The following is a 23,421-nucleotide window of genomic DNA, read 5'->3' on the forward strand; positions in this document are numbered from 1 at the left end:
AAGGGGCTGGTTATGAGTGTAGGAGGGCTGGGAGCAATATAAAACAAACTGTTCTTTTGTCATGGACTTCGCACAGGGATTGTACTTTAAACTTAGCACACTGTAGAAGGCCTGTGGTTGTAAAGAGCAGCCAGCCCAGCAGATTGGTTTTGTTGCTGGCTGTGTCATTCAGTGACAGGCTCCATGTGGGGGATGGCTGCAATGATAACATCTTTCTGAAAGGTAATGTGTAACAGAGTCTGACCAGGCAGACAGGCTACTGAAGATACAGGCTAACAGGCAGCGTAGGGTTAAAGCAATACCTCACTACATTAACAGTAGGAAAGGCTTTTGTACTTATGCTGGTAAATATGCCAAGCTGACGCACTCGTCAACGCACGGTTGTTCTCAAAGGAAAATATACAGAAAAGGTACAATGTTTAATCTCAAAATGATAAAAAAAAAAATTAAAAAAAAGCCTCTGACTGGGAAATCAGATGAATCAGTCCAACCTGAGTGTTTCTGTCCCCATTAATCCACCCTTCTTACCTTCCTACCTTCGCATCTGTCACAATAACCCAGCTCTATGTTATGTCTATCATAGAGGCCCTAAAAAGTATTTGGATGCTCCAGTCAAAAATGGCTTTAAAATACCCTGAAGGCCAGTCGAAGACTTTGATTTTCTCGACCAAAACATTCTTTCACCAGGAATCTGTCATGATTTGGATTATCGGGCAAAAAGATTCACTTCTCTTGCTTTAGTAGTTTTGGTTGATTATTTAAAAATTGACTTCCAAAACTCCTCTATGTACTTTAGAGTTCCTGATTCCATCAATAGTTCAACTACTGACAACTACGATGTTAGCTGTCCCATAAAAAAGCTTTTGTGATGAAGAATGAAAATGTTTTTGGTTCTCGGCTGCATACTTTGAGAACGGTTTCATTTCTAAGCAGGTCCTTTGGTGACATAGCTTCTAATTTGAAAGCCAAATAATTGACTTTTCAGCAGTGGTGCAAAAAGTATTCAAGTCCTTAAAATGATTAATATCTCCCTGTTAAAATACTCCACTAGGTGAAAGTCCCTCTTTTTAAAACCCTTTTTAAGTAAATGCACAAGTATTATCATCTTAATTCACTAAAAATATCAAAAGTAAAACTTACTATACGGAAAATGCTTCCTGTTAGGTTTGAACTATTTTATGTGTGGTTTTTGGGTGAATATTACTGCTGCATTTAATCCACAGCAATGCATTATAACCTGTCAATTCATCAGACATTTAGCATCACTGTATAAATCATGTGATTTCAATGCATTTTCTGGCTAATCCTATAAATTATAATCTATTTATTTCACCACTGCTTTTATAGCAACTATTTGCTACTGCCAATGTCATCTTCTCTAAACTAAACAAGGAACGTCTGTTTTATCAGCTGTAAATCACTTGTCTATGAAACAGTTTCATTTAATTTCTTTTTCTTTTTCCAACCAAAGCCATTAACGACTTAAACAACACGGAATGTCAATTATAAGTCGATAGAAAAAAAGCAACAAGGTTGTTTTACAAATGCACTTTGCGTCGCAGTCCTCCTGTTCCTGTTGCACCAGCATCGACTCCAAACTGTTACCTTCTGCCTCGTGTGGAGTTTCCGAGTCGAGCCTCGCGCGCAGGTCTTCATGTCTCTGCTGCAGTGAGGAATGAAACTCAACGGGTTCACACGTGGAGCACAGGTGCGCTACTGTAACGTCACCAACTGGGATCCCGTTTTACCTGTTGTGACTGACAACCTGTAATCAGAGGGATCCGATTTCAGCAGATTTATGCAGAATGTGTGCATCATGTATGCACACATGGAAGTCATGATAACAATGCAGGCAACTGACTTGATAAAAGCTTTATTCGTAACAACACTGTTTGACATGAACATGAACAAGTGTACTGTACACATCAGTGTATGTCTGCATATACCTCAATCCAAACTCTGTGATACTTAAATATAGATCTGATGTAGAATCGAAGAAGCATTTACCAAATAGGTCAGACCTGGTCTGGCCTACACGCCCGGTATTATTTAGATAATACATTTTCTTTAATAAACCCAATAATATTACAACTCTGGAAATCAGTCTAATAATTTATGGAATTGTTGTCATTTATCATCATTGGTCACTCACAACAGCAATGCATTAAATGCAAGATAGTCATCACACAAAACAAAAGAGAAGCACTAAAATATACAAGTCAGCCAGGGATAATGATGTGAGGAAATAAACCAAAACGCAGCCATTATTAATTACACTGGTTAACGGAGATTTTGTCCCGTACAAACTAATACCTGTTTTGTATGTAATTTTGCACGCTGAATTCAAATATGTTTTCAGTATTTCTCTGTCACCCACAGCTATTTTTTCCAGTATACACACATGGACATGGAAAACCAGTACCAAGGAAAGTCGAGTTAGCAAACTAACTAAGACTGGACACTAACGAGGGATGTTCAAAGGCCAAATATAAATATAAATCCTACACTTGTACATTTTAGAAGTGTGTAAACATTTTAAGTGTAACAACAGCCTTATTTATGACTAAGTGATACACACTGTCATTTAAAAACCACGTCTGAAAGAAAAATTCTAAAAACAAATTAAAACATGCTGCATAAAAAGGACTAAAATGTCCCCCTATTTTAGTTTGAGGGACAAAAAAGTAAAAATGTTGTTGCCCAGTGTTATCAAAATACATCTTTTTATGTATGCTGTCTGAAAGAGGTAAAACAAAAGACTTATTCTGTGTCATGGCATAAACAGTTGTGGAGACCTCAAAGTAGACAGGATAAGCTCCTCCTGGAAGAAAAAGAAAACCAGTGTTTCATTCTTGTGTTGTTGTACATTCAAATCATACATTGCAAAGTGTTGGATTTTTTTCTTACTGTAGATATGCAGTCAGAAGAATCGACGCTGCTATGGACTGCTCTCTCCTCCCATTTCAACAGTGTCACTGAAAGATGGAGGTTCACCCTCTTCTCTCTGCAGAGTGGAGCTGTCGCCGTCCACTTCTCTATTTTCACAGTCCTGTGATGTTAAAAAAAGAGACAATGCAGTCACTGGTGATGTACTATGCCAGACAACATACTTCCTGTATTCCTACAGGACACGAAGTGAGGTGTGAATTGTTGGTCCCACGGCCATGATGACCCTGGAGACGTATCTCTCTGAAACAGATATATAGCATAGAACAGCATTACTCTGGAAATGTTTGGGCTATTTTCTGAAGTACTTCACTGAGTGAAAGTGCAATGTGACTTTAGCGAGGTGTTTTAATTTGCCAAAATGTGCTAAAATGTGCTTAATGCTAATCCATATAAACTTATATATATAAAATAAAGAGAGGCACGACCTCACTCTGTTCAGGATCTACAGTCTAATTTCTATAATATCACCATTACATCTTAAAATTGTAATTTCATGGCATGCACTGTATGGCAGTATCTGAGCGTCAATGCTAATAAAACGTTTTTGTTTAACCCCCAAAATCTTGTAAACCCCACAAAAGAGTTCAACTGGAAGAAGCAGTATTTTTTCCCTTGTGGACAAATATTACTTCAGTATTTGTAGGTCTATTTCTAATTGTTTGAATCATGAACTTCTGTAGAAAGCCCACACGTTGGACGACGCATGTAGAAATCCAATTCTATATTCACTCTACGGAGATTAGAAGAGTTTAGTCTGAAGTCACAGCTGCAAGTTCTCCTGATCAACCAGCTCCGATAACATGCAGCCTTCACCAGTCTGTGAACACGCCACACAAATCATTACAAGAAATACAAATGGGTTTCTCCTCTTTGTCTCAGCGGATCCCTCTCACTCTATACTTGACTTCTATTATTCTCTAATACTAAATTATTAACATACAAAATGATACACCACAACCTTCTCGAGCCTTCATTTCAAATGAACCGGACAGAATAAACGTTCCTTCCCCAATGCTTATTGCCTTCAAAGGACTTCATAATACAGCAGATAGTTTATATTAAACCCAAGTCGAGGGGTCACAGGAGCTATTCCAAATTATTCTCCAAGTTATAAGACAAAACAAAAAGCAACACAGCAGTTACAAAACCAAGAAGTGGACTAGAGTGGGATCACAGTCCTTCTGTAAAACTCTTTAAGGGAAAACCAAAAAGCTTCTTTGATCAGGAGTGCAGAGTGTTTTTCTTCTCAAATATGTCTGTGTATGAGTTAAAGTATAATAAAAGGCTATGACTATCGACTGGAGTCTCATGAGTGGAAAATAGATTTTCACTTCTTTCATTTAAGTATTTTAACGTCAGCATGCTACACTAGCAACACTAACCTTGAGTGTAGATAATCCTTTTGACTCTATGACTGATGAGTGACCTGTAATTGGAGAGACCGGTGGTGATACAGTCGAGGGAGGGGACGTTGGCCCGTGGGACAAGGATCGGCTCCTTTTCACAGCAGAGGACACTGCCTGGGCGAAGCGGGATGGCGTTGTGGGAGAGTAAGGCCTCGCAGCTGCAAAGCTCCTTAATTTTTCCAAGCTTAACCCAACGCTCGGCTCTCTCGGTGACAGACTACTTTGCCTCGTCATTCGCATGAAGGCTTCATGCCTGTCGTCCTGTTTAGGGTTCAGCTGAACATTAGTGGCCCCTGGTGTCTCCTCTTGATACGGCACTGGAGGTGAAAGAGGAGGGGACGGTAACTTTGCTCTCTCTGCACTTCCTTGAGCCTCCTTTAGGCCGGAGGCAGGACCGGCACCGAGACGCTTCTCTGCTGCTGAAGTTACATAATACCCAGGTGGTTTTTTGTGCTGTGCCAATCGGAAAGAGCCGGGCTTGGGTTTAGTTGCGGGTGGAATCTTCATCTCCTTGACCTCAGCTGGTGAACCTGCTTGAGATGCCCCATTAGCCGAGGACGAGATCTCGTCTGTGTTACGTAAACTTGTTGGAGATGAGGAAGGAGTGGATTCAGGTATACTTCCATTACCAGTGTGTTGAGCAGTAGTCGTGCTAGTCACTGAGGCTTCCCTGGGTAAAGTAGAACGAAGCTCACTTTTTTCTGTTGAGACTTCTGTCTGTCCGCTTTGTTCCATCCTCTCATCTATATTAAGAGAGGAAATATTAAGTCCCTCTTCTGGAGCCTCAGGAGGCGCCTCCAGTGTCAGTGCAACTTCAAAATATCTCAGTTTCTCCAGAGATTTCGGAGGCACAATAGTATATGTAGTCATCCCCACCTTGGGGATGTAGTCCCTTGTGAGCTCGTTCGAAGGTTTGGGTTTTGGCTCAGAGTCTGTGGCATACATGGGCGGTGCTTTTGTTGTGGCGGGGGCACTTAGTGTTGAGTCTTGGCACGATGAGGTCTCTGAGGTGTGGGATGAGGCTTGTTTGAGGTCAGCGGGTTCCAGCTCCTCTGTCAAAGTGGCCATATCTTTCTTCCCCGCTGATTCAAAGGCGGGCGCACTTACTGATGAAGGAACTTGGTCCATGTGTTGTTGTGGAGGATCAGGGAGCTGTGTGAAATCTGTTTGCACTTGAGCATCCTCTCCAGTGGGGCGTGATGTGCTGATGGCCGCGGGACTCTCCAACCTTTCAGTCGGCTCCCAGAGGCATTCAGTGTTTGCTTGAACGGAGGCCTCTGCTTCTGCACGCTGCATCACAGGTGGAGGGAGGCTGCTGGGTGCAGCACTGCAGTCACCTTCAGCACCGTCAGCTGTAGCCTCTTCACAGATGGGATCTGGGCTTACATTTTCAACTTGAAGTGGACCACTATCTGTACAGACAAAATGACATTTGTCACATAAAACAGGTGTGTTCACCTTCTTTAAGAAGGAAAAAGGAAAGGAAAAAATAGACGTGCTTAATTTCAGCAAAATTCAACAAAGGTAACGTTAGGTGTGTGCAGAATATCTGCAGCACAGATAATATCTGCAATTCTACTATAATCCAAGTGAAAACCCACCAGTATCGGCCAGTTCAGACGAGCCGGTCCCGTCAGTCTTCTTCACACTCAGAGTTACACAATCATCCACTGTGCTCTGCAGTTGACTGTAAAAATCATGAAACGAGGGATTAAAAGTATTGCTAATGCTGATGAGAAAAACATGGCTGAGCCTTGAGGAGTATTACTAAAGTTCGTACTTGCCATCCGAGGACAGATCATAAGACTGATCTTCCCCACTGCCCTCCGCTGACACTGTGCTCTGTGTCTCAGTATCTGGCGACGGGGAATGCAACGAGACGTCAGGTGACATGTTGAGGCTGCTGTCCTCGTCCTGGGTGTTACTGGCAGCTGCAGACATTACAGAAGCAGTCGTCTCCTCCTGCTCCATTATTTCCTCCAGTGTGTTGCCAGTTGCAGTCACTGTAAGACATCATCACAAGACGAATCGATGACCATACAAATGTCATGCACGTTGATTTATTAGGTAGTAGAGTAGAGAAACATTTTTTTTAAATAATTACTTTGCCAACTTCTGTGTTGGCTGTAAAGTATAGACAATTTTTAATATGATTTTTGAAAATGATTGGACAGTTGGATGAAATTCAAAGGTTCATTAACTGCTTTTATTATTTGTTTTGTTTTACTGTTGTTGTCATATTTTTCCACTAACTGCATTTAAAAAAAAAAACATCCACCTACGTTTATCTACTCATGGCTCACTTTCCAATTTAAACTTTCTAATGATTAAGTTGAATGATCTTTTACATCTCGTTCTCCCTTCTCTAGTTCTTAATCTAGCCCTCGTAGGAAGCACATCGCAGCAGAGCTGTGAGCAAAAGGAATTTCAAGTCTACTTAAACAAAGCTTACTCTGATCTCAGTATCTACTGAGCTGCTAGAGGAAGAGCAGAGGAAGTGATCTTTCTCTGGGAAATTAGTGTCAGAAAAATCAGGAGAAACCTGTGCATGACATGACGTTGAACACAAGCAGACAGTGATTATGCATTCTATCAGTGAGGTCTCAGACATGTGTTGTTAGCGAGGGGATTATGGGTAACAAACCTTAGTTAAGAAATATTTAAAATATTTGTTCAATCCCTCTGTATGCAGGACGGGTGGAGTTTCCCTTACAGGACAACACAGTGAGGGTCTCATGCGTCGACACAATCACAGGAAAGTATCTCAAAGCAAATTGATTTTACTCAAGCAAGAAAAAAATACCAAAAAGACATTTCACAGGTGACTGTAATCAGGAAGAATCTATATTTTACAATATAATACTAAAAATGTAGAAAGTCAATAGAGTCAGGAAAAACAAACAGATAAATGGAAAGGGCCGTGTGGAAAACATGGGAGCAGACCCAGTGTGGCACAAAGTGTTATTCACAAAAGAGATCAAAATTTAAAAAAAAATTGAATGTTGAAAAGTCAACCTGTGTAGACTAATCATTGTGCATTTGCTGAGCCACATACTGTGATCATGTCTCCTAACAAGGTCTGTAATCAGTTTAAAATGAAGCACTTCTCTATAAGAACCACTAGGAGGCACAAGAGCCAAATAAAATAAAAAGTGTAGCTTCAGGCTGCAAAGTGGAGTACATCTGTCTCTGCCTTTGAACTCAAAGTCACATATTGGACCAAATTTATTTCACACTAAAACCAAATTAATATAAACCAAAATTTTAATGTGATACAATGAACCCTACAGCCCCTGTTTGGGATGATAAAACATTGATAATAATAATTATAATACACAAATGAATAAATGTAAACAAGGGCAAACCTTGCAAATTGTCCTCCAGAGAAAGAGACTTTTGGACGACAGCACTGGGAGATGTGGGGGGAGGAGGAGCTTTGCGTTTGGTTCTCTTGAGTGAAGACTCTGCTGAGGACCCACGACTTAAACCAGACACCTGTGTAACAAGATTTATATCATCAATGCACAAAAACTCACAAAACATTCCCGTCATTTTACCATTAACGCCAAGTGTGCGCGGCTCCCAGATTGACCTGATCACCGTCCAGCTGGCTGTTGGGTTCAGAGTGAAGTCTCTGGTGAGTCCTGAAGTCTGAGGGGCAGCGCTGGGACACCAGGATCGGGGGTTGGGGTGCACGTCTCTTCTTTGGCACATCGGTGGGGATTATGGAAGAGCTGAACGGAGAGGAGTTGGAGCTAGGTAAGGCCATACTGAGCGGTCGAGGCTTGCTCACAAGCACAGGAGAAGCTGGGGCGCTGGCCGTCGTTGGCTTTAAAGAACAAACATCCAATCAGAGCGTGATAAGAAGCAAGTTTCCAAACAACATAGTGAACATTAACTAATAGCAAACCAAAGTAAACAAACCTCCCTGTCGGCATTTGAAGTTACTCTGACACAGCTACATTTTTGCATAGTCAGTAAATCAAATCTTAATTCACCGTCCAACAACAAAACATAATGTTTGTACTACAGAACATTCACCTGCTCAGATTTTTTTGTGCTTTTTCTAAACTTGCTGAAAAGCCCTTTATTTTCTTTCTCTTTTTGATTTTTATCCTTGCCTGGAGTGACTGTTCCTGAAAAACAAAGAAACCTTGTCAGATACATATCAATACTGTTGATATCAATCAGACGGTTTATGAACTGAACTACCTGCATACGTTGGGGAGCCTGGACAAGCAGGAGAAACAGGTTGTCCTGCAGATCCAACAAGCATAAGAATTAGTGCCAAACAAGTGGTCTATTCGATAATACATATATTATTGCATAATAATATTGAAATACAGAACGAGAATCACTGGATGCTCAATACGCTGAACCGCAAAATGTAATGTGCAGCGATCTGCAGCAGAGTTGGATCTTTGAATACATTCGTATTTACCCTTTGTGTCTCTTGCATAAACCTCCCGTGTTGCGTAATCATTAAGAGAACTGGACAAGTCCAAAGGGGTCAGTGACTGAACGTCTCTTAACAGAACTGTAGTCTCTGTGTCAAATTCACATTTCTCACAGATTGCCGGTAAGAATTCAGCAAGCGGAACCCGAGGATTTACTCGTAATATCGTTTTCTGGGTCTTCTTGAAGTTGATCACCATCCGAACGGTTGCCTGCAGAACAGAAATGTCCAACTTTGTTCATTCAACATGAACAGCAACATGCGGTGCTTACTGAGTGACAACATGCCTGATGGGGTTAATGTACCTCTGGCATCTGAGGACCTGTCTTCTTATTTTTTTCTTCCCCTTTAGGTTTAAGGATGATCTTCTCTGCATCCAAAGTTCCTATGAGAGCGCTGGGTTTGAGCTTGATGTTGTTTCTGTTGGCAGTGACCAGTTCTAAGGTGTGGCCCGACGGGTTCAGGTGATACTTTGCACAAAGTGTCACTAATAGATCCATAAGGGGTTTGCTGAAAGGCAAAAAGAAAAAAAAGATGACTTGTTTGGCAAAAAATATGACAAAATCTAACATTCATAGAAAATAATAATAATAATAATAATAATAACTTTCTTTATATAGCACCTTTAAAAACAGAGTTTACAAAGTGCTCTACAGAGAAGCAAAACATAGTCATACATAACGTCAATACCGGTAAACATTTAAGAAAACACGAGGCAAAAAAGACCAAACCATGAAGGTAATGAATACAAGAAAAACAAACAAATAACCAAAACGAGCAAATGGAATAGAAAACAAACAAATAAATAAATGAATAAAATAAACAAACAAAAACAGGGGAACAAAAGAACTGCATAAAAGGACGTAAAAGGACGAAAGAAAAGCACCTCTGAAACAAAGGAAAAATACATCTCATGTCTCATTAAAAAATGGGTGTAAAAATCTCCGAACGCAATTTATTCTACGCTTTTAGTTGAGGATAGTTTGATGGTTGCTTTTATGGCTGCAATTTTTTTTAAATTTTTAACTCACACTGACAAATATAAACATCAGGAGCTAACTCTGTTGTGGAGGCACTTTTAACAGGTGAAGAAAGAAAAGAAGGTAAATTCAATCTGTTCATACTGGATTAGTCTCTCAAGAGCCCAACGTGTAACAGATAGCACACAAAGATTGTTTATAAGCTGTGTGCATTGTGAGAAAGATAGCAATATCTTAAGTAAACTCTTAATGAAAGTCTAAGCTGTGTGTGGGTGGAACTTTGTTCCAGACCGACATGGAGGTATGTTGAAACATGTTGATCTGATTAGGTGGTGCAGTCCCACTTTAAGTATTTCAGTTTTGTATGAGTCATTAATTAACTGTGGCATGTAAAAATGAGATAATTCATTCAGTTGGAGATAAAGAAGTTCATTAAGCTCCATATGTATCATTTGATGGGAGAACAAAAATAAAAAGATGCAATTAATTTCCAAGTACACATACTAACTAAAACCATAATATTCAGCTACTCCACCCATCTGACTCAGTCTGATAGAGACTGAATGTCACGTGATGACTTAATCTGACTTCAGTCTCATTATTTAGTACTTAAATGTCATGTTAAAATGCTCAATATGAGCAGAAGCACTGTGGTGCTCAAATTGCAAATATAATCCTCTTTTATATGATCTTCTTTTTAAACATCACATATCGTGACTGTGAGACTGTGACTGTTCTCTAACTCTACCTTCCATGAACCACGGTCATCTTTTCCACTCCACCAGGCAGAACTACAGTCAGAGAGAGCTCTTTATCAATGAGGTTCTCCTTCTGGTCCATGGTTAAATGAGGGTTTCCTGGGTACCACTGGGAGAGACCTGGAGAATCCAGCTTCTTTAGTCCTGGCGGGGATGGTGCTTTGCTTTTGGTCGACACCCTGTAGTTGGACAAGAAAGTCTAAATTATGCTCAGAGTGGCTTCAGTATTTGTAAAAAGTCTGATTATTGCTCTGAAACAGTCACACACATGAACGCTTATATATAAATATATATATTTGACCGTTTTTGTACATGCGTGTCAATTTTTTTTTTTTAAATGGTTTCTGCCATCTGACAGCAAATCAAAATGAACCAGACAGCCTGAAAGGAACCCTCTCTTCCTCAGGTTTTAGACAACAGTTAGGCTAGTACATGAAAGAGTTCAAGTCCACTTTGAAAACAAGTCACAAGACAACCAAGTGGACAGATTTACTCATTGAGCCTGAAGAAAGAGCTGTGAACAGACAGACATGTGAGAAAGAGCATTAATATGAGACAAGGAAGACCTAAATATGAGTCACTGTGGAAACGGTGCTTTAACTTGAGCTTTTAAGCTCCGGTAGATGTGATTTAATAGTTTAGTGTATGTTTTCTTTAATGTGCAGACATCGCCCAATGCATCAGTGGACATGATTTTTTTTTTTTTTTTTTTTTTTTTTTTTTTTTCAGTGCGTGCAACTACAACAAACACAAGTGTGTTTTTCTTTTTTTGAGCATTTCTCCAGGCTGGACATTCCTGGAAACTGTCAATATAGTGTGTGGGAGAGCAGGGGCAGTCACGTGAGAGTTACAGGCTGATCAGGGATGGTACACACAAAAAAAGGAAAATATTCACACCAAGATTTTCTGTCAACCGGCCCTCAGCTCAAATCTTTGATGAGTCGTATTTTAGAAAATTACATCATTTCCACAATTCAAAGCTTTTGACTGTACAAAAACTGTTTTGATTTGAACAGGAGCATCATTATAAGATTTAAAGATAAGTCCCAACACATTTTGTTTTGTACTACCATTTTCCTGAAACGAAAAACAGCATATGTTATGATGAGAAAGCAAAGTAAACACCAGCGAGCCCAGGAAATCACATTCAGGTGTCATTTCATTCAGTCTGTGAATGCATGGACAAAAAAAGCTGTTCGCAGACCCAGTGCTCTGAATTACAGGCTGCAGTCTCACGTGGGGGCACTGCTTATTCAAACAGAGGAATCCGAGCAATGCAAGGTCACAGGCTCCACTGAGGCACGTGTAGCAAAGGATTAGAAGTAGTGCTATGGGGGCGGATGCCCTAAAACACGATGACATATATAAACAGACAAATACTTATCTTTTGATTCCAATTTATCATACTCTGTCGACAGTACTAATCATATAGTCTGGAAAATCTAAACTGGAAAAACATTATGCTCATAATTATAGATCTGGACAATACACTGAATACTCCGAATGTGACAATTATATTTTCTACTTCTGTGATAACGAGCTTAAAACTTCTTCTAAGTTTGTGGAGTTTGAAAATAGTGCCCCAGCTGCACCGGGAGGCTACGGCAGCTAATGTTTTAATATATACTGCTGCAGGAGCAACCGAGGCCTCCTGGACTGAACTTTAAAATCATGTCATCTTTCATTTGGTATTACTCACATTCTCCACTGAGACTTATTACTTATTTTACAAAAAACACAAATATGCCACAATTCAATGTAAAAAACATCAAACAGATTTTTCTTTTAAACTGACTATATGCTACATGGTTTTCTAGGGAACAAAATTCATAGTATTATTGTCTGCTATTTTCTCAAGCAGCTACAGAGCAACCTGTATATCCACAATACTGATCGCATGATCACATGATCACATGTCAGCCAGACTACAGGAAAAGAAGAGGAAGATACACATTTAAAAATCTTTAAGAGCTGACGCAGCTACAGAAAAGCAAGCAGGAAGGATGAAGCCACACAATATACTAAAAACAATAACCAGCAAGCTCACACAATACACTGCAATGAGTTGTGAACAGGTTATTTATATTTATTCCCTCCATGCGTGTGTGACAGTAATAAATTAAGTGAACCAAGCAGGAAGTTGCAATGCTTATGTCACTCAGATCAATGTGGATTGCAGCAGCTATTCCTTAATCCATAATGTAATCCATTGGTTTGTGTACAAAGTCCTTTCTGAGTTTCACCATTAATACTTAAGAAGTGTTACAAAGCATTGAGAGAATGCCCTTTGTAGTTTATTTTAGATATACGACTAACCTGTCCAATGTTATACTCTAACAAAGTTGTTTTCTAATTTGAGGTATATTACATATTCATCCCATTATACGTCATCATTAAGCAGGAAACCATCAACAAACACACAAATTTAAAAAATACATTTCTCGAAGGAGTTTCTGGAGACCAAATTAGAAATAAAAGTAAATAATGGACTTTTCATTTGACATGTGGCAAAAAACATTAAGAAGGCAAAATCATGATGACAAAATCAGCACAACTCCATCGTAAAGTCATGTTGTAATGATGCATGCTGTGTTTCTCTGTTCCCTTTCTAAATTCATCTGAGTTCATCTGTGTTCTAGTAGTTCAAAACCCATGAATTAAGATTTTGTTTGTTTTTTAATTCAGTTTTCCACAATATACATTTAACTGGAGCGAAGCCACATCCACAGTGATATGCTGCTGAACTTTTGTTTTGTTTACACCTCGTGTCAATGCTACTCCAGTATTTGTTCAACCTCTACATCAGACACTTTTAAAAATGATGCTGACCCTATTTTAGTTTGAAATCTGCAGAATTTTGTTTTAGGACCTTTTTTCTGGAAGAAAACAAACAACATCAAGCGTGACTACCTTTGGTTAACTCAACATGGATAACAAATTATAGACATTGCTGCTTTTATGCTAGCAGCTACTGTGCAGTTAAATTCTGCACTTTATAAAGTTACTACTGCCTACATGCGCAGGGGAAACGCTTTTATCTGAACTATTAGTGATGCGTGGGCCACTTTACATGATCCCAAACGTATGCGTTACACAGTGGAGACAAACCAAGGCTCAGTTTGCACCACCAGGACTAAATCTCCTTTTGCTTGTGTCTCTTTTCTGTGTAAAATCTTATTGTCTTTTAATTGTGGCTCTGTGCTTATTCTGAATGTCCCTTAATATGTAAGTGTTTAAAACCCAAACTGGGCTTTGCAGGGCCCAGAGCAGTAGAGGAAGGGAGTGTTAGATATGTCAGTAATGTGCAGTTCCCATACTGTTGGGGTGGGACCATCGCATATAACTATGAATGACAAGTATTCCCCTCCCATGACATTAGAGAGACTAGCTACAACAGTCACTGGGCTCTCTACTGGGTACAAAGTCTGACTTTGTGGTTCTGGCTGATCGTTTGGCATCTTGCAGTGTATCTAAACGTTTCCTTTATCCACACATTTCAAAAACTGAGTCGAGTAAGTACATTGATTTAATTTGATTGATATGCAGTGTTCAATGGAAAAAAACAACAACTATCGTGTGATATTGGACGGTGGATGGCCCAAATAGAAGTGATTAATTAATAAGCATGGAAACATGCAACAATAGCTGTGCTTCAGGTTCAGGGTCAGCTCGGTTTATACAGCTGTGTCATCGGGGATTTTTACCGAGACACCTCCAGCAGTTGACAGACGCAGACACGCAGGCTGGTTTGTTTTTGTCATCCAGGCCTGTGTTGCTGAATGAGCCTGACTGTGCTGATGCCTCGTTCACAGGGTTTCCCTCAGAGGTCCGACACTCACAAACAAGCTCAATCAATACAACATGCTTGACAGACATGATCACAGACTACCAGGAAACAAGAGGCCTGTTGTCACTGTGCCACTTCTTACATTGTCATGAGATAATCTGGTGAATTTAAGTGGAAGAAACAAACAGACTCAAATATGTGTTATGATAAATAAACAGTGGAAGATGGGGTGCATTGTTAAAATGACTGTTTTGGTTTAACTGCAGCCATCAGATGATTTGACTGCGTGCAGCCTTAAAACAGACAGAAATAGAAGAGTTAAAGAGGATTTTTCTACCCCGTATGTTTTGAAGAGGAACGGATGTGACATGTGAAATATGTACTGATAACTACTCAATAAATATCAAGTTGTTTAAAAGACAGATATCTGGTGCAAGATAACTTGAGACAGAGGGATAAAGGCTGTAAATTCACATCTGCTTGATTAGGTTTCAGCTAAACATCCGCTAAAAACCTCAAAAGAATAAAGGAAAACAAAAGCACAGAATAATATCCAGATGCTTCATCTTGTGCAAAAATACTTGAAATATTTCTGTGATTATGTGTGAAAAAGACAGAATGACAGAGAGATGGAGGAGAGAGAGTTTGAAGAAACGGTGGGAATATATATCTGTGCTTTATTACAGGTAATCAAAAATAAATAATCTGTCAAATAATCTGAATATCAGCAGGATTCAACCATCTGAACAAAGGAATATATAAATTCCCCACATTCCTTCACACTTTGTCCCAGGTGGCATTACTTTCACCAGAAATATTTTCATCACTTCTGTGTATTTCTTTTCCATCCAATCAATTCAAATCCCTGGATCGAACATAACAGTGATCAAGTAGAAGCAGCTAAAAGAAAAAGCCCAGAACAAACCACTGTTAGAAATGTAACTTTCCCCTGAGGTCCTGAGAAGGTGAGGGATTAACCAAAACGCCTACTGCGGTATGCTCGCATGCAGCTGCTGGGCAGCAGGATGGCCCCTCGGGGAACTGAAGGTTCACGTACACACAAACAAACATGTGGGTTTTTTTCCACCGAAGTCCTTCTATTCACTCACATTCAGACAGCACCCTTATTATTTTAGGAAACAGGAGCTACAATTCGATGCTCCGATGACCCAAACACCACAGAGCTCTACTAGCGGTAGTTTACTAGCTGGCTATGTAACTACTGCATGAGATGTGCAGGCTCAAACATGCCTCGGTGCAGCGAGTCCAACACACCCTCCACTTCAAGTCAGAACACATAGACAGTTAGCAGAATGCAAACAAACTGAGCACACAAGTAGCTCAAGGTCCTCTCCAACACTTTCAGAGGACTTCGGTGTCAGCAGTGCTGTGAGGATGATAATAAAGACATACGGGGAAGCAGAAGTTTGGAGAGCAGGTGACAGACCTGCTTTTCCTCTCAGTTTGGCAACCACACTCTTACCTCTCTGCCTCAGGTTGTTCCCGCTTCAATAATTTCCATTCTGCTGTGTATCTCCCATGAGTAGTCAGACAGACTCAACTCTGACAGAATATCTTTAAAGGGCCTACCTTAATGCCACGCCTAAAGCTGTGACATCAGAAATATCTCCCCTCTACCTAAATCCCGTCGGCCCTCTTGCTGTGTCTGAGAGCTCCAGCTCGCAGTGCGTTGGCAGCGCTGCCCTCCTGGTCATGAGCAGAAAGGTAAGCAGCTTTGCCTCCTTTTGCAGACATGAACCTGAGGGTGTGGCCAGTGGAGCAGCAGTTCACAGACACACTGCAGCCTGTGGGCTCACAATGGTGGGTCAGGGCTTAGACAAAGACTGCTGAATTATCATGTTGTAATCATCAATGAGCTTAATTCTACTCACGCTGGCATCGATGTGATCATCAGAGTAAACAGAGACGGACTCCTGCTTCACTTCTTATCTTCTCACACGGTTAACAAACACGTTTGAATTGCTCCCACTCCTTAATTTAATCAGGTAGTTCTCCTGTTTGCTTTTCATCATGAAAAACACTTTTCAGCGCCACACCTTCCTGCTGACTCACTCCCAAAACATGTCAGTGGACTCGTCTGTTGAGTGAAACAATAATGACAGAGGTTCTTGACAAACAACAGCATATCTTTCCTAACAGTAAGCACTTCCTGTATGTTAACACTGAGGAGCCTCACATTTGGACTGTGGTAATTTATGTATTTTACTTAATTTTCTTCATGTCCAGAGTTTAGATATAAAACATTAAACTGATCATTAACTGCATGTAATTTCACATCAAACAGTTTAACTCCTAAATAAGACCCACTGTGACTGACACAATATTCTTAAGAATAAAAGTTTTTTTCAGACTTTTTCATTGTTAATTTAATCAACACTTTAAGAATAGAGTGATTGATCTGTTTCCTCTCCTTTCTTTGATCTAGAAAGGTTTGCAGGAGGATTTGCAACCAAAAGCAGGAAGCTATAACCTCGTCTTCTAGACACATTAGTATAAGCCTATTGAGATTCTCCTGAAGAACAAAGCATCAGATTGAATCAATAAAGGGCGACCTGATAGCTTCGTGGTTAGTGTGCTGACCACATAGATACCTACAGTAGCAGCAACCTTTACTGCATCTCATCCCACTGCTCTTGTTCTCTACAGTTCCTGTTTATCTCCACTGTCACTATCAAAAAAGGCAAAACATGCTCAAATATAACGTTTTAACGAAGAAGATTTAATCAATCAAGTTTTATACTCATTCTTCGGAGCCCTATAATCTACAGTATAAATGTTTGACGCGTGCTTCATGTGGCAACAGCTTTTTTCAGGAAACTGTTCTCTGTCTGGTACTGAAGCAATAAATTGAACTTTCAATTGTAAAAGAAGTGCTCACTGCCAGTTCTTTATCATCAGTCCTTCGCTTTCACTTAAGAATGTGTAACCCGTTTTATAAACTCCACCACCAAGTCCAGATGATAAGGAGATCCAGTGGTGGATGGAGATGTTAGCGTAGGGTAGGGAGGAGGAGTGAGGGGGTTCAAGGAGTTACACAGAACAGTGTTTGTGGAATGTGGAAATTATAGTTCTGACCGTTATGATGAAATCTCAAATCATTATTCATAACTATATGTTTTGGGATTTTAGCATTTATAGCTGTTATTTTTGCCATTCCCAACAAAGCATACTTCTCTGTTGTTGCGTGCCCCTCCCCATGATGCAACATCTGCACTTGAACTCACACATCATCCTCCTTTAACCCTTCTTCACAAACACTCTCCTTACTTTAACCTTCTCCCACACGTCTCCCACCTCCTGAGCTCTCTCTTTTCCCTCACAGTCTCTGGAGGGCAGCCTGGTAAATGTTGGGGTTCCCTCACGGTAAAGCTGCCACTGAAATATTTCATTGAAGAAGGCCGACACCGAAGAGTCATCTCTGCAGTAAATGCAAGAAGACGTGCTCATGACATTCAAGGCTAAGCAGCAGGTAAAATCAGCTTCTTCCTGGTCCCCGGTGAGGGCGGGCTTCCTCCTTTGGTCTGCAAGTTTCCCAATTCTACACTTACATACAATTAGATCAAGGAACTGAGAATTTACCCTTCTTCACTGTAGTTTTGATAAACTGCCATCTGTTACGTGGTACTCGCAGCTTTGGGCAGACTCCACTTTCCCATTTCAGCCCCTCTTACATCCAAACCTTTCCACAAGTAATCCAACTACAGCAGCACTTATCCACGTCCCCGCTCATCTCTGTATCACTTCATCATTTCCATCAGTTAACCCCTGACACGGTTTTGCCTTTAAGTTAAGGTATTGCCTACGCGACACTTTTCTTGTGCCATATCTCACTATTTTAAAAAAAAAAGAAAAAGATTTGAGAGTCCGTGGGGGGGATGGGGACGCCTGAGAGGGGCACTGTTGGTAATTTGGTGAGAGGTCACTCACAGTAAACACAAGCTTTTTAAAGAGGGTCTGGAAAGGCCATTACTTCATCAGCAGTGTGGGATGGAACGAGATTAGGTAGAAAAAGAGCAGTATGAGAACTTCCCACCTCCGATGTGTGTCGTTTATTATTGCAGGCAAAACAAAAGCTTTTTCCCACAGCGGTCTCCAGCACAGGCCTGGACAAACCCACGACTCGGACGGTGTCCTGAGCATCATTAAGTAGAATGCTGATAAATATTTAACAACCAGCCTTATCACATCATCAGCTGTTCACTGGTTGTCATGACCTGCCCACTTTTCACTTATAGTACTCCTGTAATAACTCCTGTAATACTCCTGTAGTGTTCACTCTTGTACTACAATGTATGTGTAAAGTGCTTAATACTACAGCAGAGCCAAAAATAAGCTGGCAGGTCAGTACATCTGTAAGCGAGTTAGATAATGAGATCTGAGATCATTCGGTGTGATTTCTCGACATCAATCCAGCCGGTGAACTGGGGTCTGCTCTGGTACATTACCCTCACTTTATCTCAGAGCAGCTCAAATATTTCAACTCTAAACATTACACCATAACAAACCCATGGCAGTGCATAGAAAAAAAAGAATTGCAAAACATGTAGGAAAGAACACACAGCGTGTTTCAGTCTGTTTATGCTCAAATAAATGCATTTAATTTGAATAAATCTGTAATGAGAACAAACTTAGAGGAAGCTGTCTTCATGAATTCTTCTTTAAAATGAACACAGCAGCCGCACACAGTTACTGAAACTGCTTTTTACAGATAGACCAACATTTAGATAAAATAGCTTGGTGAGACAGAGATTTCCCTCGAGTCATAATTATAACTATCACACTGTGTTCCTTCATCTGAAACAATGCAGCATTGTCTGCAGTGGGGCATCTTTCAAAGGCACACCAGAGGAGCTTCCCTGTTTTGCCAATCACATGAACTGAGGTTTCTAAAATAAAATTAAAAAAAACTCACTGCAACTCTGCGCTAAAACAGGCACCTGAATTTCACTACAAATAGTGTAAGCGGCAAATTGAATGTCTGGAATCCAAAAAGAAAACTTTAATTTAATCTTAATGTCACAAAGGTTACAACCACTTCTCACACAATCTCAAGGCAAGCACAACACAACTATCCAGAACTTTCAAGGTCACGGGACAAACTTTTACACCTTTCCCTCTACTTTTCTTTTAAAAAAAAAAAAAAAAAAAAAAAAGGAAAACCAGGAGGCTCATTTATAACCACAATAACCACTTAAAAGTTTTAGGTAGTTCTGTTTCATACAGCACAAACTAATTTCTAATTTTTCATTAGTATTTCAATAAAAGCAACACCTCAGAGGGATGGGACATAAAGAAATACAGCAGGACTACATGAGTCGTCTGGATCTTATTTACGTAGCTCTACTTCCTTTCCTCATTGATGCTCACTGTTGGTGTAAATCTCCTCACTGAAACTGCTGGCTGCTGTTTGTCAGTATCATACCATGCATCATTAGTTTGAACAACTGTGTTATGAGATGATAAGGTTCACTCTATCAAGTCATCAGCATATAGCTTATATACCTTTATACCTGCCCTGCTGAATAATTGCCAGCTTGTCATTGTGTTCTTAAACAGAATTGTTTTAAACTCAACTACGCCAGTCGCAACAGGCTCGGCTTTTTCTAGAAATATCTCATCTAAACAAGACAAACACTGATAGTGAAGGTCAAGCAAATCGAGGCAATTTCTCCTTTTGTCACACAGAACATCTGAATGTTATTGGAGATGTGTAAAAGTTCCTATTGAGTTCACACAAAGGACTAATTCATGTGAGGTCATCCTGAATGTTACACAGGCTGAGAGTGGGAGGCATCCAACTGTTATGCCCTGGAAAAGTGCACAACAGAAACAAAGAGGGTCTTCCAGTCTGTTTAGCCAGTCTGCAGCCAGGATCTGTGTCTTAACAGGCTGCTGTGAACAACATCACTATTATATAAATACATCATGTCTACTTTGGAGAGGGAAAAAAAGGAAAAATGATGACATTATAATAACCTACAAATTGTGTTTCATAATATTCATAACTGTCCATTTAATAAGTATTCACTGGTATTTACGGTCAATGCGTTGGCTTCAGAGCGGTAACAAAGACAACCCATTATTCCCTGTTCCCTGGATGTTAGCCATATTAGTCTGTCTTAGCCCTGTGAGGCAGAAAGCATCCATACAAACATAGAAAACATCCCAGTATTCAAACACACAGCAGCTCTTTGCCCGGACAAGCTTTGGGCCTTAGTGCTCATTTTCCTCTTGCTTTATTACATCTAGTGGGTGGATATCTTTGAATGACACCCTTTATCTGGCCTTTTGAACACAGAGAATCTGAGAGGACTTTCTGAGGGCAGCACGCTGTTAACAAAATTATATATTTTCCTAAATGAAGACAGGCGTGATGTCTCTGGGGGTAATTTCAGGGAGAAAACACTGTGAAGCGCTTTCGTCTATCCGAGGCCACGTTTCTCTACCTTGACTTTGGTCACTGTGTTTCAACTCTACATGCCAACATTCTTCGAGTATCTCAGTTTGATCGGTAAATCTTGCCATATTTTTCATCTGTACACTCATGTGAGCAGCTGTGCCCTTGGACTGCCTGCATGTCAGGGAAACAGCTGTGGAGATTCACAATACCTTAACTAATTCCACATTCTGCCCTGAGGAAAGCCAGCCATGTGAGATCATGGTTTAAGGTGTGTCCAATTAGCAGGGCCAGATCCAAGCAGCACACTGTTATAGTGAGTTCGAATGATTGAAAACATTTCTTGCTGTGCAATTAGCAGTTCCATCAAATGGCAAAAATGTGGATTGCAATAATAAACAGCCTCTCCATCAGGGTTTTTTCAGTGACTGATATACAAACTGACAGCAAGAAAGAAACACCCATTTCTGATGTTGTTAAGACATCCTAATGTTAAATAATATTTGTGCGTATGAGCAACATCTCTGATGGAGAAGCGCCAGCCCAGTGATTCTGGCAGGGTCTGTGTTTGGATAACAAATGTAGCATAGCTTTGGGGGTCACATAAAATCTTCACATATGACTGCACTTGAAAAAGTGAGAGGCATCAGGTTTATTCACCCCAAATAAAATAAGCCAGAAATAATACAGAGAACACATGTCTCCCCCCCCCCACACCCCAGCAGCTTATGGAAGAGTGCAGTTTACTTTTCCAAATAACAGTCAAACCACAGAGAGATTTAGGTAGTCTGCTACTCCCCACTGCCAGGGAGTGTGGCTGCACTCTCAGATTACACAAGTATACTTGTGAAATGTAATACAAGTCGCACCAAGAGGGTTGTTCTTTTTAAAGTTAAGTGTTTACATTGTGCCTGAATACTATTTTTTACAAATGGGAAACTACAGTATGCAGGGCAGGACTGGAAACTTTGCAATAGCCATCATGGCATACTGGATTGGAAACTATCATTATGCTCAACTTCTCCATCTCACCTCTAATTTAAATCTCCAAATCTCGGCAGATTGCCTTTGAATGCCAAAAGAGTGAGTAGTGACTGTAAAAAAGCTCTGGAAACTCACTCTCCCCTTTTAATGACTCCAGCCACTGGAATACGAGCAGCTGACATCATCTCAGAGTCTATGAACCAAAACTGATGAGAAATTCCATCATGTCATACTGTATACTCACAGCTCTTCTTTAGTGCAATTTTCTTTTCACTGTTGGACATGATGAATCAGTATTTTATAGAATATCGGTTTCCAGCCTGGTGAATGCATGATTTGCACGAGAGGAACTTATCACCAGGCTCACAGGAGGCCAAATGTTTTGCTTGCAAAATAGTTCCCATGAACTCTACATATGGTCAAGGCAATTTTCTCAGCAAAAACTCTTGAGGGCAGGAAATGAGGAGAGTTCAAAGGTTGAAACGTCCGCAACAACTGTGACTCCGCAGAGATGTACTGAGTGAAAGGAAAGTTAGTTGAAAGCTGGTTATGAAGATGCATCAGCTGAGAAAATAGCTGGTTGTGTGCTGCCAGTTGTTGTCATTCTCAGCCCCCCACAGTTAGACACTCATAGGTGGAAGAATTTGATATTGGAATTCAATTTTTACAGAGGAAGAAAGGAAATAGCCTACTTTGTTTTTTTATTTGTCCTACTTCTGTGTTATAAATGTATTTTCCACAGCACAGGATCGTGGAGGTTTGTTTCAGTTAAAAATGATTAATGCAGTAAAATAGCTACTGGTGACACATGGTCCCATTAGATCCAGATGATGTTTCCCTTCATTGACAAATAAAACACTCATTACAGCTGCCAATCCAAAGGACTGTTCTACATACCTCAGACCAGAGCTCCGTGGATGGGACTGGGATCCATGATCATCCATGTCTAAACTCATTGGTTTAACAAAATCCCTCGGGCTAGTCAAACATAAACAAAAAGCACAATTCATTTTCAGTGAGATATATCATAGCGTTGTGAAGGCTGCAGTCTAACCTGCTGCTTTCAAGTAGTGCAAATGGGCAAATACTGAAATGTGGGCGAATCCCACATGAGGTCATCTCAGTCGTATGAAAGGCTTTTTTTCCTCCTTTTTTAATTATATTATAAAACTGTGCACGGATCAGGCCTTACCATAAATGCAGCTGGTTTTCGGAGCAGTTGCCAACTTCCATCAGTCATCAAAGCGGGAACCATAGTTGTTCTTAGACTGCTGCAAACACAATCTGTTTGGATAAATGATCCATAATTCCGCTCCGCAGTGTGTTTTGCGTCTTCTTACGCAGACCATTGAAGTGTAGTTAGCCCTCTTCTCTCCTCCCCGTGCACTGCATACAGTCACATATACATTGACCTCCTCACACTGTAAACAACTTGACAACTTTTCTCTGTGCATCACAGACGCTGCATCGCAACACTGAGCAGGAAAAGTGGGGCGTTTCTCAGATCCAGTTTACCTTCTCTTCAGAGATCTGATGGGACCTTGAACGTGACGGTATCCAAGCTTACATTACAGAAAAACACACAAAGAAACGGACAAAGTCATGCGTGGAAAAACAACACAAGCAAGTCCTTTTATATAAAGTGAAAAGACATCAGCCTTGTAGTTTTGTACTTCCTTTTAA

At 40.3% G+C, this 23,421-nt stretch overlaps 1 protein-coding gene across 2 annotated transcripts; it reads right to left on the reverse strand.

The window, feature by feature from the left end:
* Positions 1 to 1,857: 1,857 nt before the first annotated feature.
* On the reverse strand, positions 1,858 to 23,326 carry cobll1b (cordon-bleu WH2 repeat protein-like 1b). 2 transcript variants are annotated; one of them, XM_069153740.1, is made up of 14 exons: positions 22,931 to 23,326; positions 22,636 to 22,716; positions 10,540 to 10,728; positions 9,117 to 9,321; positions 8,797 to 9,022; positions 8,568 to 8,612; positions 8,397 to 8,491; positions 7,948 to 8,184; positions 7,721 to 7,850; positions 6,136 to 6,358; positions 5,957 to 6,042; positions 4,332 to 5,767; positions 2,908 to 3,049; positions 1,858 to 2,821 (listed from the first exon to the last, which is right to left on the reverse strand). In XM_069153740.1, the coding sequence occupies exons 1-13, from the start codon at positions 22,969 to 22,971 to the stop codon at positions 2,939 to 2,941; spliced, it is 3,105 nt and encodes a 1,034-aa protein (XP_069009841.1). In that variant the 5' UTR covers positions 22,972 to 23,326; the 3' UTR covers positions 1,858 to 2,821; positions 2,908 to 2,938. The 2 variants fall into 2 exon arrangements, with proteins under 2 accessions (XP_069009841.1, XP_069009842.1); XM_069153741.1 differs by lacking the exons at positions 22,636 to 22,716; positions 22,931 to 23,326 and adding an exon at positions 16,229 to 16,303.
* Positions 23,327 to 23,421: the final 95 nt, after the last annotated feature.

This window comes from Embiotoca jacksoni, unplaced genomic scaffold (genome assembly GCF_022577435.1).
Source record: "Embiotoca jacksoni isolate LCO1_2020_lvr unplaced genomic scaffold, fEmbJac1.0.p SCAF_2, whole genome shotgun sequence".
NCBI classification, from domain to species: Eukaryota; Metazoa; Chordata; class Actinopteri; family Embiotocidae; genus Embiotoca; species Embiotoca jacksoni.

Coding starts and splice junctions, on each gene's coding strand:
- cobll1b (XM_069153740.1), bottom strand. CDS start 22,971: ATGGAAGTTGGCAACTGCTCCGAAAACCAGCTGCATTTATG. Junction 6,043..6,135: donor GATCTGTCCTCGGATGGCAA/GTACGAACTTTA, acceptor TGATTTTTACAG/TCAACTGCAGAGCACAGTGG. Junction 3,050..4,331: donor AAGGATTATCTACACTCAAG/GTTAGTGTTGCT, acceptor TTAACATCACAG/GACTGTGAAAATAGAGAAGT.